The sequence below is a fragment of the Haliotis rufescens genome, unplaced genomic scaffold (genome assembly GCF_023055435.1).
Source record: "Haliotis rufescens isolate VD_foot unplaced genomic scaffold, xgHalRufe1.0.p SCAF_4, whole genome shotgun sequence".
Taxonomy (NCBI): Eukaryota; Metazoa; Mollusca; class Gastropoda; order Lepetellida; family Haliotidae; genus Haliotis; species Haliotis rufescens.
The window spans coordinates 61,682,836-61,696,389 of NW_025964112.1; the positions used below are offsets into that span (position 1 = coordinate 61,682,836).

At 42.0% G+C, this 13,554-nt stretch overlaps 1 protein-coding gene across 2 annotated transcripts in view; it reads left to right on the plus strand.

Moving 5' to 3' along the window:
- LOC124116091 (methionine--tRNA ligase, cytoplasmic-like) overlaps positions 1-13,554 on the plus strand; it is a 35,449-nt gene that overhangs the window by 15,485 nt on the left and 6,410 nt on the right. For both annotated transcript variants that reach the window (XR_007218072.1, XM_046477307.2), the window contains exons 8-20: positions 455-564; positions 1,354-1,470; positions 2,205-2,408; positions 3,073-3,162; positions 3,902-4,088; positions 4,705-4,875; positions 5,465-5,560; positions 6,860-6,977; positions 8,365-8,578; positions 9,494-9,625; positions 10,009-10,113; positions 12,311-12,494; positions 12,965-13,036. Coding sequence is in view for 1 of the 2 variants with exons in the window: in XM_046477307.2 (XP_046333263.2) it covers positions 455-564; positions 1,354-1,470; positions 2,205-2,408; positions 3,073-3,162; positions 3,902-4,088; positions 4,705-4,875; positions 5,465-5,560; positions 6,860-6,977; positions 8,365-8,578; positions 9,494-9,625; positions 10,009-10,113; positions 12,311-12,494; positions 12,965-13,036 (1,800 nt within the window). In the remaining variant the exon portion in view is untranslated. The remainder of the gene's footprint in view (positions 1-454; positions 565-1,353; positions 1,471-2,204; positions 2,409-3,072; positions 3,163-3,901; positions 4,089-4,704; positions 4,876-5,464; positions 5,561-6,859; positions 6,978-8,364; positions 8,579-9,493; positions 9,626-10,008; positions 10,114-12,310; positions 12,495-12,964; positions 13,037-13,554) is intronic.

Consider the following 13,554-nt stretch of genomic DNA (forward strand, 5'->3'; position numbering starts at 1 on the left):
CAACCATTACACGGATAACCTTGTGTTATATTCCACCATTACAAGGATAACCTTGTGTTATATCCCACATTACAACGAATACCTTGTGTTATATCCCACCATTACATGGATAACCTTGTATTATATTCCACCATGACAAGGATAACGTTGTGTTATATCCCACATTACAACGTATACCTTGTGCTATATCCCACCATAACAAGAATAACTTTTTTATTATATCCCACATTACAACGAAAACCTTGTGTTATATTCCACCATTACAAGGATAACCTTGTTTTATATCCCACATTACAACGAATACCTTGTGCTATATCCCACCATTACAAGAATAACTTTTTGTTATATCCAACCATTACAATGATAGCATTATGGATATCCCACTATTTGTTAACAACGAATACTTTGTGTTGTTTCAAACATTGATAAGGACAACATTATGTCTATCCCACAGTTCCTGCAACCAGAGAAAACTATCACGGCGGAGGAGCTTGCAACAGGAGAGAAGTCCTTTCTGTCCGGCGCCAGCACTAGCCCCAAACCAAGACTCCGCAAACACCCAATGTGAGACTATCACACATCTTACTTCCTCTTATATCCTGTGTATTGTACCTCCATCCTTTTATGATGAAAACCTGTCCCCATTCACCTCCATAGCTTCATTTCAGGACTCACATCACATCTCTCTCATCTCCCTTATCAGTAACATAGCCCAGATTTTTATGAATTGTGGCACCAAAGACGACTGGGCCACCCGTGCCCTGTGAAAGTTATGGTGTATGAATACTATGACCTTGAAGTATATGTCAACATTTGGTTACTTCTTGTCCTCTTCAGCTGGTTTCTTATTATATTTCTTTATCACTAAAATGGATAGAATTATCATTAAACTGATAATGCACTGTAACTTGATAATGCCCTCATATTGCTTGACGACGGGCCATTATCATGCCCGTCGTTAGGTGACATCATAGGGTAGGGATAGTGATGTCACGTTGAATAGTGACGCCATCTGGTTTGTTCTATGACGTTTCCATATTTGTAAAAGTGGGTCAGTGACATTCGTGTTGATTGCAGTAAGTGTTTCAGAACCGATATTGTTGTTTCTTTTTATTTGATAAAAAATTCCATCCATTTTAGCTATAATAAGGGTAACGCTATTTTTCAAGGCATTATCATTTGCAGAAGCCCTCGGTCTTTTCAACTGCCCTCCTTCGTCGGAGAGTTAATGGAAGACCTCGGGCTTCTGCAAATGATAATGCCCTGAAAAATAGCGTTACCCTTATAATAGTGAAAGTAATTGAGTATCACTATGTTAGAACCTGCCTAATTATTGTTGTGATGTGCATTCAGATTACCTTGTGAGGGGGAGAAGAATATATTCATAACCAGTGCCTTGCCCTACGTCAACAACGTCCCTCACCTCGGCAACATCATCGGCTGTGTACTCAGTGGCGATGTCTTCTCCAGGTGAGCTGCAGTATCCTCTCACATTTACAGTTATTACTTCTGACGGTAACCCGTGAAGATCCGGGGTAGAATAGGTCTTTAGCAACCCATGCTTGCTGTAAAAGGTGACTATACTTTTCATAAGAAGCGACTTACGGGATCGGGTAGTCAGGCTTGCTGACTTGGTTGGTCATCATATCCCAATTGTGTGGATATGGCCTACCTTTAGAATTCAGCACCTCAAAGGTTCCAAACACATCACAAAACCCTATGATGTAATTTGTGAAATTTTGTTGCAAGATACACCAGCAAAACAATGCCCTGTGATGTCAGTATCGTGACAGGGTTGCTGGGGTCATCGAGTGGGCGTAGCTCCTCTCAGTGATCCATCATCTCCACATGCAATGTGATTAGATAAGCCCAGAGATGTTGAGAGTTTTCAGTATTTGTTAGTGAAACTAGTTCCTGCATAACATAAGCATGCTCTTTGCTATTAAACAGCGATATCTTCAAAGGGCGAGTAATAGATAAGAATATGATACAGCGTTAGAAATTGGCACTGGTCCTATAGTCCTTACCAAACTGCCCAATAGTAAAGCTATCCTAAGGACTAGTAGAAATTGGCCCATTTTAAGGGTTTTGCTGTATGTTATCAATATAAGGACTAGTGGACGAAAACTGTTAGTTTCTAACCCTGATGATATCTGTGGGATAGTCAGTGTATGAGTGCATGATATGTTTGAATTGTCTTGTAGGTTCTGTCGACTGCGGAACCGCAATGTGCTATATGTGTGTGGCACTGATGAGTACGGCACTGCCACTGAGACGAAGGCCATGGAAGAAGGCCTCACCCCGCAACAGATCTGTGATAAATACAACAAACTACACTCCGAGATCTACCAGTGGCTCAACATCGACTTTGACTACTTTGGCAGGACAACGACAAAAGAACAAACTGAGTAGGTGTAGGAATTATCTGATTTGTTGGAGTGACTGTGGGTGAGTGAGTGAGTGAGGTTGCGGTTGGATAGGGGGATTCAGAAGCATTTTGATTGTTGATCAGTTTCAAGGTTTTCTGTGAGAGAAATTCAGTGCTGAATTGGTGATATTCATTTATGTGGGAGGATGGGTCTGTTTGGGAAGGGCTAGCTTGGCCTTAATAATTTCCTGACACACCCATTATGTGTAACGTATCACGCCCCCAAATACAAGTAACATTTCCCCATGACCTCCCCCTCCCCCACCACTCCCCATTCCATATAATAAACAACCAGTCCATGTATAGTGTTCAATTTTGTGACATTTTTATTTGAAAATTAGAACTCTCATTGATTCCTCTTAAATTTGGTGAACCCCCTCTTTCGTTGTTGTGTCAATATTTCATGAAACCCTCCACCCCCCACCCCATCCCTCATCCCATCTCTATGATAAATGACCTGTCCCTAAGTCAGATGGAGATGACGTCACTGCTGACCCCCGACTTGGTGTCACATGGGTTCAGGGGGTCAGTGGCAACAGCCTGGAGACATAATACAAGGGATAATGGTTTTGATGATGAGTGTGAGTACCATGTTTGCTAGTCTTTACACTTCACACTGTGCTGACTCAACTGTTGTATTCTAGAATTGCTCAGGATATATTCTGGAAGTTGTACAATCAAGGCTTCATCCTCAAGGACAGTGTAGACCAGCTTCAGTGTCAGAAGTGTGTCAGGTACGCATATCTCATTTTATTGTGTTTGATCCTTGCGAGATATTGTTGAGAACATTGTTTTTCAGATGCAGTCTAAGTATTAGGGATAAGATGGTACTAAGTGTAGAGATGGAACATGCAGTCTTGCCCTGTGTGAAACTGAGACATTTTCCCAGACATTGTCTCTGTATTATGTGCTGATAACTAGGTGATAGATGGATCTATGTCGTGTATTTGTGTAAGCAAACGGACAAAATTGGATTTCAACTCTGCCTTTAATAGAAAATGGGCTTTGTTTACTCAAACTGCAAAATAACTTATTCACTTGATGCTTGCAACATAATTTGATGTACCATAAATAACGCATCTTCTTAATTGTATACATAAATATGCCTTCATCTGTACCATGCTGTGGATTATGCCTTAGGCCTCCTCTGTACCACATCCTTTTGAGAAGTACCTGTATTCATAAAGCTGTACTGTTTTTCGAGTGCATCTGTATCCTGAGTATATGACTGAATAAAAATTAAAATAAAAAAAAAAAATTGGGTTTCAATCAAAAGTGCTGAGACTGCCATTTTGTCCCAGCTCAGACACCCTTTTAGAGTGCTGAAGGTTGAGGGATGAACAGAAATTATATGCAACATGCTTAAAAAGCTCATTAAAAGAAAACACACTCTGATTAAAACAACAACTTGCACATAGGCACTTGCTGCAGAATGAACAGAAAGAAGTTCTGAGACATTTGTTTCTTGTGCAGGTTCCTGGCCGATCGGTTCGTGGAAGGGACATGTCCACTGTGCGGCTACGATGATGCAAGAGGGGACCAGTGTGATGGCTGTGGCAAACTCATCAACGCCGTGGAGTTGAAGAAGCCCAAGTGTAAGATCTGCAGCAGCACCCCCGTCATCAAGACGTCCCAGCATCTCTTCCTGGACCTGCCCAAGGTAGGCACTGGTCATTCATGGGATTGCTGCTTGTCTTAGTAGCTGACTTCAATAGAGTATCTTCTGATCAGCCTGATGTTTAGTAATTGTACAACCATGAAATGGGATCGTTGGTGAATCCCTGAATTGCTAACTGGTGTAAGAAAACATTCACTGTTTCTTTTAAACGTGTACAATATACGATGTCATCGCATATCAAAATAATCATTATCCACACTAATTTAATGATTTACTTCCACTGAAATGTTTACATTTATTTAGATTACCATGGTTAAGATGAACCATGAAAAGAAAATTTAATGGATCAGCCTAATTCATTTTTAGCAGAAGTTTAGCATTGAGTTAATTAACTGCAGGTCTACCTGAGTAATTCTTGTCTATACAACTTGATATAGCGTGATACGTGTGAGTCAATATATCAGAACCATAATTTCCAATCAGTGACCCCCCTTGTACAATATGATGACATTGGTTGCCCTCAGCCTGGCCTTATGGTATCGAGCTGATGAAGATGAGAAGTCACACACTTACAGATACTTACACTTCCGCTGTTTTTACTTCAACGTGGAATGTTGAATTCTGTGACCGTGTTGTGAACATAAAGGCTTCTTCCCAGGTTGAACCCCAGCTGCGTCAGCATTTAGACAGAGTGTTTGAGACGGGAACGTGGACACACAACGCACAAGTTATCACATCATCGTGGATCAGGGACGGCTTGAAGCCTCGATGCATCAGCCGCGATCTGAAGTGGGGGACGCCTGTGCCGCTAGAAGGATACACTGATAAGGTGAGCAGCTGCGAATTCAATAACCCTAGGAGTGCTGATGTACCAGCGATCATCGGAATATTTCCCTATGAACAAGCCGCTGGCTGCGTTTGCCCTCTAGCATACCCGCACTCTGATGAGGAGGCAAAGATGGTGGATGTGGTCAAGTCGCTATTTGTGATGTCCACACACTGTATCGCGAAGGGGGATGCCATGTTGAAATCAGCTCAGTTGCTTCACTTGTTCCCAATTTAGTAACTCTTGTGAACGCATAATCGAAGTGCTTTGGTTTAGCGGACCTTGCTAAAGGCGTCTCAGATGTCAGACGTTGCTTGGAACATTGGATGTTGCAGTGTCAAGTAAAAAATATTGTTTTCTTGCATATAGGAGATTCATCAATACGTTCAATTCTCCATGTAGTTCTAGTTAATCTAATAAGGACTGTCTTATCAAAATAATCTAACTCACAAGGTTAAGCATAATTATAAGACTGAAGTGTCAAGATTGTTTCCGTGACATTGACTGCAAGTGTGAAACGAGATGGTGACGTTGGGGCTGATGGTGTTGACGTGACGTTGGGGCTGATGGTGTTGACGTGACGATGTTGCAGGTGTTCTATGTGTGGTTCGATGCTCCCATCGGCTACATCTCCATCACCGCCAACTACACCAAGGAGTGGAAGAAGTGGTGGAAGAACCCAGACAAGGTAACAGTAGTACCGGTGCCTAGATGGTCATGAGTCAATGTATATGGTGTCGGAAATAAGATATATTTAAACCCACAGTTTTAGGTTTACAATCAAAATGGCAATACAATTGGTCAAATAAGTGATAGAAGCAATACCGGTAAGTAATGGGCTCTAGTACTTATGTAGGGCCAGGGGAAACACTGTACAGAGTTGCCTCCCTTGGCATGCCGGAAACCTATGATTGTGGGTTCGAATCCCGGTTCGCCCCTATTATGTTTCTAGGTTTGTCAGCACCATACCCGTGCTTGTGGGTTTCACTGAAGTGGTAAACATCTGAGACCTGCATCACTTCGGGCTTTCCTCCCTCATTAAGCTGACAACCCGCGATATAACTGTAATACTGTTAAAAGCGGCTTTAAACCCAACTCATTCACACTGGTATTTATGTCTCACCTCTCGGGAAAGTTCAGAATATTGTCACTGTTGAATGTCTTGAGAAAGGACAGTCTCTAGTCTTGAATCTACAATATAAGATAGCTATGCAATAAATCGCAAAGAACATTTAAGAACACAGCATGGTTTATTTCATGATAAAATATTGATCATGACGTCATTTCGGGAAATTCGCAACTTGATGACGTAAATTGAACAACGTTAGTTTTGAGAGGGAAGTGACCAGGGAGTTGTTCCCCATATATGTAGCTGGGCAACGTAGATAAACACAATGCTCTAACGATCGTATCCAAAAGTGGCAGAGCTATGACAATCGTTATTGGGAGAAAAGGTACAGATAAACGACATGAATATTGTGAGAATGTGCGGGAACGACCAAATTTAACCTCCCTGTTCCTAAATGGACTTATCCAACATTGCCAATATCGGATTCTATTCAGGGAGTCATTATTATTTAAATACGGGTACCGGTAAATATTTTTAAAGTTTCTACCTTTCTTTAACTTCCTTAAAGAAGCTGTACATAATATTAATATCTCATATAAGAAATAAAGGACTCGTGGTCGTTAGTTATCGTACAATAAAACACTGCAGGGAGAATAAACCATAAGGGGCTCAAATAAAGTTGGAAGCTAGCAGGAATTCGCTCTTTCTGAATAGGCATCCAATCTGCATTTGACCTGTAGAGTAGAAACCAGTCTAGTTGAAACAGGCCTTGAAGTGCTCTCTTGTCGATCTGGTTCAGTCAGCCTACTAGAAACTGTTCCATCCAGAAACTTCGAGGACTATGAAGCCTACCATGTCCTACAAGTCTCTGGGCTTTACGCTTGCCACATGTAGAATTCATGACTGTACTGTCTGTAGGTGGAGATGTACAACTTCCTCGGCAAAGACAACGTTCCCTTCCACAGCGTCATCTTCCCCTGCACCCTGCTGGGAGCTGACGACAACTACACCATCGTCAACAGCATGTTGGCAACAGGTGGGTATTGTCTGTAGACCAACACTGAAGTGTGGTCAGGTTACATGAGGTCAAGATAGACACAATTTTATGGATAACAACTTCTTTAATACTGAGAAAAGCGACGTTTCGGTATACTGAAACGCCGCTTTTCACAGTATTAAAGAAGTTGTTATCCATAAAATTGTGTCTATCTTGTCATCCGTCAACTTCTAAGTAATGCCTATCAAACAAGTTACATGAGGTGTTTGTCACAAGGGCTGTGTTCGATTGTTTGGTGTTTATTCTCTAGATTGATAGGATTTTCTTGTATAAAGTCAAGTATTCTCAGTAAGAAGTCCCCTATGGGGATTCAGGGCAGAAGATGGCCCCAGGATGCCATACTTGTCATAGGAGTTGACTAATGCTTGTTTGTTGTCTAACACCGCACTCAGCAATGTTCCAGCTATGAGGCGACAGTCTGTAAATCATCGACCTTGGACCAGACAAACCAGTGATTGACATCATAAGCATTGATCGATGTAATTAAAATATGATGAATGACATCATGACAACCAAGTCAGCAAGTCTGACCACCCTATCCCGTTAGTCGCCTCTTGCGACAAGCATGGGTTGCTGAAAAACAATTCTAACCTGGAATTTGATGGGGTGTGACAGGCATGGGATGCTCAAGGCCAATTGTAGCCCAGATGTTGACGGGGCAGCTGACTAATGAGGACTGGGTGGTCACAATGTGTGCACGGCTGTGTGTCATCATGAACCTGTGCTCAAGCCGTCGTAGTTTCTTGTTCGGCTTATACTAGTGTTTGGTCCATTTGACTGTTTCAATGCTTCATTGATTGTTCCTGCCGTGTTCGCTGTGCAGAGTTGTGTCCCATGATGTGCCAGAAATCTGGGATTGTGGTTTGAAATCATGGTCCGCCACGATTATGTTTCTAGGTTTGTCAGCACCATACCCGTGGATGTGGGTTTTGGCAAAGTTGTAAATGTCTCGAGACCTGCATCACTTTGGGCTTTCCTCCAACACCAAGCTGAGACACGCCATGATATAACTGAAGTACTCTTCGCTCGCTTGCTCGCTCACTCACTCACTCACTCACTCACTCACTCACTCACTCACTCACTCACTCACTCACTCACTCACTACTCACTCACTCACCCACTACTCACTCACTCACTCACTCATGTTACTGGTCATGTTGGTGCTGGTACTCACCACACAGCGGACTATGTAGCTTGTTTGAGGAATTGGTGACATCTTCAAGTGAAACTCCATGTTTTTCTTTCGTTTTGCATTATAAACAATCACGTTCATTTGATATGATGTAATTATAGAGTTGACAGTTGGGATTTGACATTTTGAAACTGATTATCGCTCAGTGTGATTTCATGATCTACTTTCCTCTAGAGTACCTCAACTACGAGGATGGCAAGTTCTCCAAGAGCCGAGGTGTCGGTGTGTTCGGGGACCAGGCTCGGGACACCGGCATCGCGCCGGACGTATACCGATTCTACCTCCTCTATGTCAGACCAGAGTCCCAGGATTCTGCCTTCAGCTGGGATGACTTCCTCTTGAAAAACAACAGCGAACTCCTCAACAACATCGGCAACTTCATCAACAGGTATGGACTACAGAGTTCTGTTATTAAGGGTGTTTGGACATAAAGGCAATAAGGTGGTGCTGATGATCTGTAGGGATAGAATCAATTTGTACATTGAAGTAAGTCAAGATGTACACACATAGATATGCCGGTAATAATACGGTAGAGAATGTGTCAGTTGTGCCAGTTTAATAAGTTGGTATTATAAACATTTCACTGTAACCTGTCTTTGATCTGGGTTAGAATTTATCTTCAAGCTACCCATGTATGTTATGAGGATGAATGGACCCGTGAAGATAAGGGGTAAAATAGTTCTTCATCAACCCATTGCTTGTAAAAGGACTATGCTTGTCGTAAGAGGCGACTAACGGGATCGGGTGGTCAGGCTCGCTGACTTGATTGATGCATGTCATTGTATCCCAAATGTGTAGATTGATGTCCAGGATGTCAATCACTGGATTGTCTGGTCCAGACTCGATTATTTACAGACCGCCGTCATATAGACAGAATATTGCTGAGTGCGGCGCTAAACAACAAACAAACAATAACTTGTCTTATGGGGAGAAATATGTTATCAAGTTTTTCTGCTGCTTCAGCAAAGATAGCCGAGGTGCCGCGATAAGACTAACTATCTATTGTTAAAAATTGTGATTCTTGGGTTGTGATATTTATCGTGATACTTATTTGGGGAGCTCAATATAAATGGAGATGTTTTTAGGTTTTCTCTGAAATTGACTGCTGCTGCCACACATTTTTGACACCATGCGTGTGAGATAATGAAACCACTGTCAATGACAGTAACTCCAAGAATGTACATTTGGTTGTACAGGTTTGTATTGACTGCTGATAACTCCTGGAGTTGATGTGGAGGAATACATGTGACCACCCCTGCTTCTGAATGTCGGCAGACTTATGATAATTGTGTGATGTTTTCAGGGCGCTGATGTTTGTGTCCAATTGCTTTGAGGGGACCATCCAGGACATGAATCTCTCTCTGGAAGACAAGAAGTTGATTGCTCTCGTCAACAGGGAGCTGGCCACATACGTTGACAACATGGAGAGTGTCAGGTGGGTGACAGGACAGGTGGGACAGGGTGCAGAGGAGGGGTTAACGGTGTTGGAGCATAGGGTGGGGTTATAGGGTGGGGTAACACTGACAGGGGTAACACAGAGTGATAGCAGTGGGTAAGGCAACACAAGGAAGACAGAGTGGGTAAAATAGCATTTTGAACACAGGGTTGGGTAATACTGGATTTGGGTAACACAGGTTTTGGAACTCAGGGTCGGACACACAAAGGGTGAGGTGTCACATATGTTTGCATCGTTGGTGTTGTAAACTGCCACATGTGAGTTTGTAGATGTTGCTCAGGTGATGTGATGAACTGTGTCTTTTACACTTTGCAATCGATTGCCGAACATGAAATTTTGTTTTCTTTGTAATTTTGCTGCAGGATACGAGACTCTATTCGCAATATTCTGAGTATCTCACGCCTGGGGAACCAGTACATGCAGGCAAACAAACCATGGGTGCTAGCCAAAGGGACTCCACAGGAAAGGTACGTAACCAGAGTTATTATCCCCCGCCTCAACGAAGTTGGCGGGGGATATAGAAATGGGTTCCGTCCGTGTGCGTGCGTGCATCCCGAAATCGTTTCCGGAGCATAACTCAGAAACCGTTAAATATTTCTCTACGAAACTCTGCATGTCTATCAGACTCATGCTGAACTGGTGCATTTTGCTATTTAGGAATTTTATAAATTTTTATTTTTTACGTTTCCATGGCAACAAGTTGGACTTAGGTTCTATAAGGGTGGTGTTCGTTTCCGGAGCATAACTCAAAAACTGTTCAATCCTTTCTTACAAAACTTTGCATGTCTACTAGGCACATACTGAACTAGTGCCTTTTGCTATTTAGGAATTTTTAAAATTTTTATTTTTCACGTTGCCATGGCAATAAGTTGGACTTAGGTTCTATAAGGGTGCTGTTCGTTTCCGGAGCGTAACTCAAAAACCATTCAATACTTTCCAACAAAAACTGTGCATGTTTAACAGACACATACTGGACTGGTGCCTCTTGCTATTTAGGAATTTTTTAAATTCTTATTTTTCACGTTGCCATGGCAATAAGTTGGACTTCAGTTCTACAGGGGTGGTGTTCGTTTCCAGAGTGTAACTCAAAAACCGTTAAATACTTTCTTACAAAACTTTGCATGTCTACCAGGTACATACTGAACTGGTCACTGGTGCCTTTTGATATATAGCACTTTTAGAAATTTTTATTGTTTATGTTTCCATGACAACAAGTTGGATTTAAGTTTTAATATAGGATTGGTTTACTTAAGTAGTATAACAAATAAACTGTTAAATATTTCCTTGCCAAACATTGCATGTCTATATATAAAGCGCATACTGAACTAGTGCCATTTGATATTAAGGAGTTTTAGAAATGTTTATTTTAGAATTTCCATTGCAGCTATTTTGAGATGGGCTAAGAGAAATGTTGGGTCAGTTACCTGGTTTGGGAACATAACGTGTTAAAATGGGCGGGGGATATAGATGACTTTGTCAACTATGCGCTTGTTCTATTTACAACACAAGGGGCTGAGGTGAGCCAGTGACTGACCCAATGTCATCATGATCAGCAATGAACAACAGTAATGCATCTCATGACCTATATATATGACACATAGATTATTTATGTTTATTATTTATGATCCTGATGTTCTCATAGGTAAGGGGCGGTTGGGTAGCTTAGTGGTTAAAGCATTCGCTTGTCACGTCGAAGACATGGGTACAATGTGTGAAGCCCATTTCTGGTGTCCCCCGCTGTGATATTGCTGGAATATTGCTAAAAGCGGCATAAAACATTACTCACTCACTCACTCACTCTAACAGGTAATATGAATATAATCATATTCCATTATATTCTTGAGTGCCTTTTATGGCTGAGGGTGAGGGTGAGGTGGTGTTGGTCATATGTGGTTGTGCCAGACAATGAAGAAGGGGACAATAAATGACTTGTGGTCGTAGTTTGTCATGAAATAGAATGTTGTTTTCTCCCTGCATTGTTGTATGATAAATAATGACCACAAGTCATTTATTTCTTATATGAGATATCACCATTATTTACAGCTTCTTTACGTATGAGGGGCGGTCGGGTAGCCTAGTGGTTAAAGCGTTCGCTCGTCACGCCGAAGACCCAGGTTCGAATCCCGACATGGGTACAATGTGTGAAGCCCATTTCTGGTGTCCCCTGCTGTGATATTGCTGGAATATTTTGCTAAAAGCGGCGTAAAACCAAACTCATTCACTCACTCTTTACGTATGAGGATAAAATGTACAAGCATTGAAGATATTTACCCGTATTTCAATAATGATGACTCCCTCAATAGAATCCGACCGCGGCATTGTCGGACAAGTCTATTTTATGCACAGGTGGGTATTTCCTGCATATTCTCACAATCCTCACATCGATTACCCGAGTTTTTCTCTCAGTAACGATTTTCATATCTCTCCGACTTTCTCCTGTGATCGTTCGGCCATCGCGTTTATCTGCATTGCCAAGCTACATCTATGGGGAACAACTCACTAGACATTCCAATATACAGTGTCATCAAGTTGCGAGTCTTCCGAAATGACGTCATGATAGAACAATGTTTTGTCATGAAATAAACCAACCCTTGCTCTTCATTGTCCTTTGCAATTTATCGCGTAGTAATCTCATATATGTGGTTATTGTCGTGTGGTCCACAGGGCCAGATCTGGATGTGTTGTGAGTCTGTCTGCCAACATCGCGTGCCAGCTGTCCGTGTTACTCCAGCCCTACCTGCCCGTCACCAGCGGCATCATACAGGAGCAGCTCAACGCCCCTGCAGACTGCAACATCATCGTCAGTAACTTCACCTGTCAGCTCAAATCTGGACACAAGATTGGCAAGGTAACAACTCTGTGTGGAGAAGTGTGATGAGACCCAGAGGCCTCAAACACAAATTAGGAAAGTCCAGCATCTTTTGTGTTAGAGTTCAACAACAGTTTTAGAATGTAGAACTTGTCGCATTTGTACTGCTACAGCTCTTTTTGTGACCAATTTTCAAATTTGAGGCCTGTGAATTTTGAGACACAGTTCCAGATTTGGTGTCAAGTAAGAGTGTTTATTGTTTCAATGATTTGTTGTCTCTGATGGAATGGTCTCATCCAGTCTTCCCCTGCATCTGGTAGTGGCTTGTTGGTGAAAAGTATGAACCAGTACTTGACCCTATCACCATATCTGATCCGGTGACAAGTCAGTCATATAGAAGAGTTGGTGTCTACTTCAAAGGTTTTGTTCAAATTGTAATTGTAATTTTCAAAATAAATTGTATTTAACATGGTTCTTGTTGATTAAACATGGATCTCCTTCCATTCCAGCCAAGCCCACTGTTCCAGAAGATAGAAGCTTCCAAGATCGAGGAGCTGAAGCAGAGATTTGCAGGCGCTCAGGTGAGACTCTGACTGATGTCCCTTATAACGACTTCGAAAAGATGTTTGTATTTATTTCTTTAATCGTCATAAACCCGTAGTATAAAAAGGGTAAAAAACCTGTACATGTCAGCACTTGAGTTATGGTGATAAGACCTTTTAGTAGGCGTAGAAACCACTGATAGTACCCTTAAGATCACTGCTCACATTCTGGCTGATTTGGTTTGCCTCATCTTCCCGAGGCAAGAGAGTTAACTGACCAGTTTCCGCCCTTGCCGAACTAAGCTGGAATTACTGGGCTTGATCGTAGCACCACCAGTGGCTTTTACCAGTTATGTCCCTTCTAAGCCTCTCCTATGGACCAATCAGATTCCACCTCTCGTATCACTTGCGTTTGCTTCACACAGAATGGTGGCGCCCAGTCAGGACGATCTGATCTATAATCAGGATCTTTAGTGTGATAAAACGGGTCTTACATCGCGAAATGCATCAAATCACATGATCACCTTGATTAAAAACATGAAAAGATTTGGAAAATA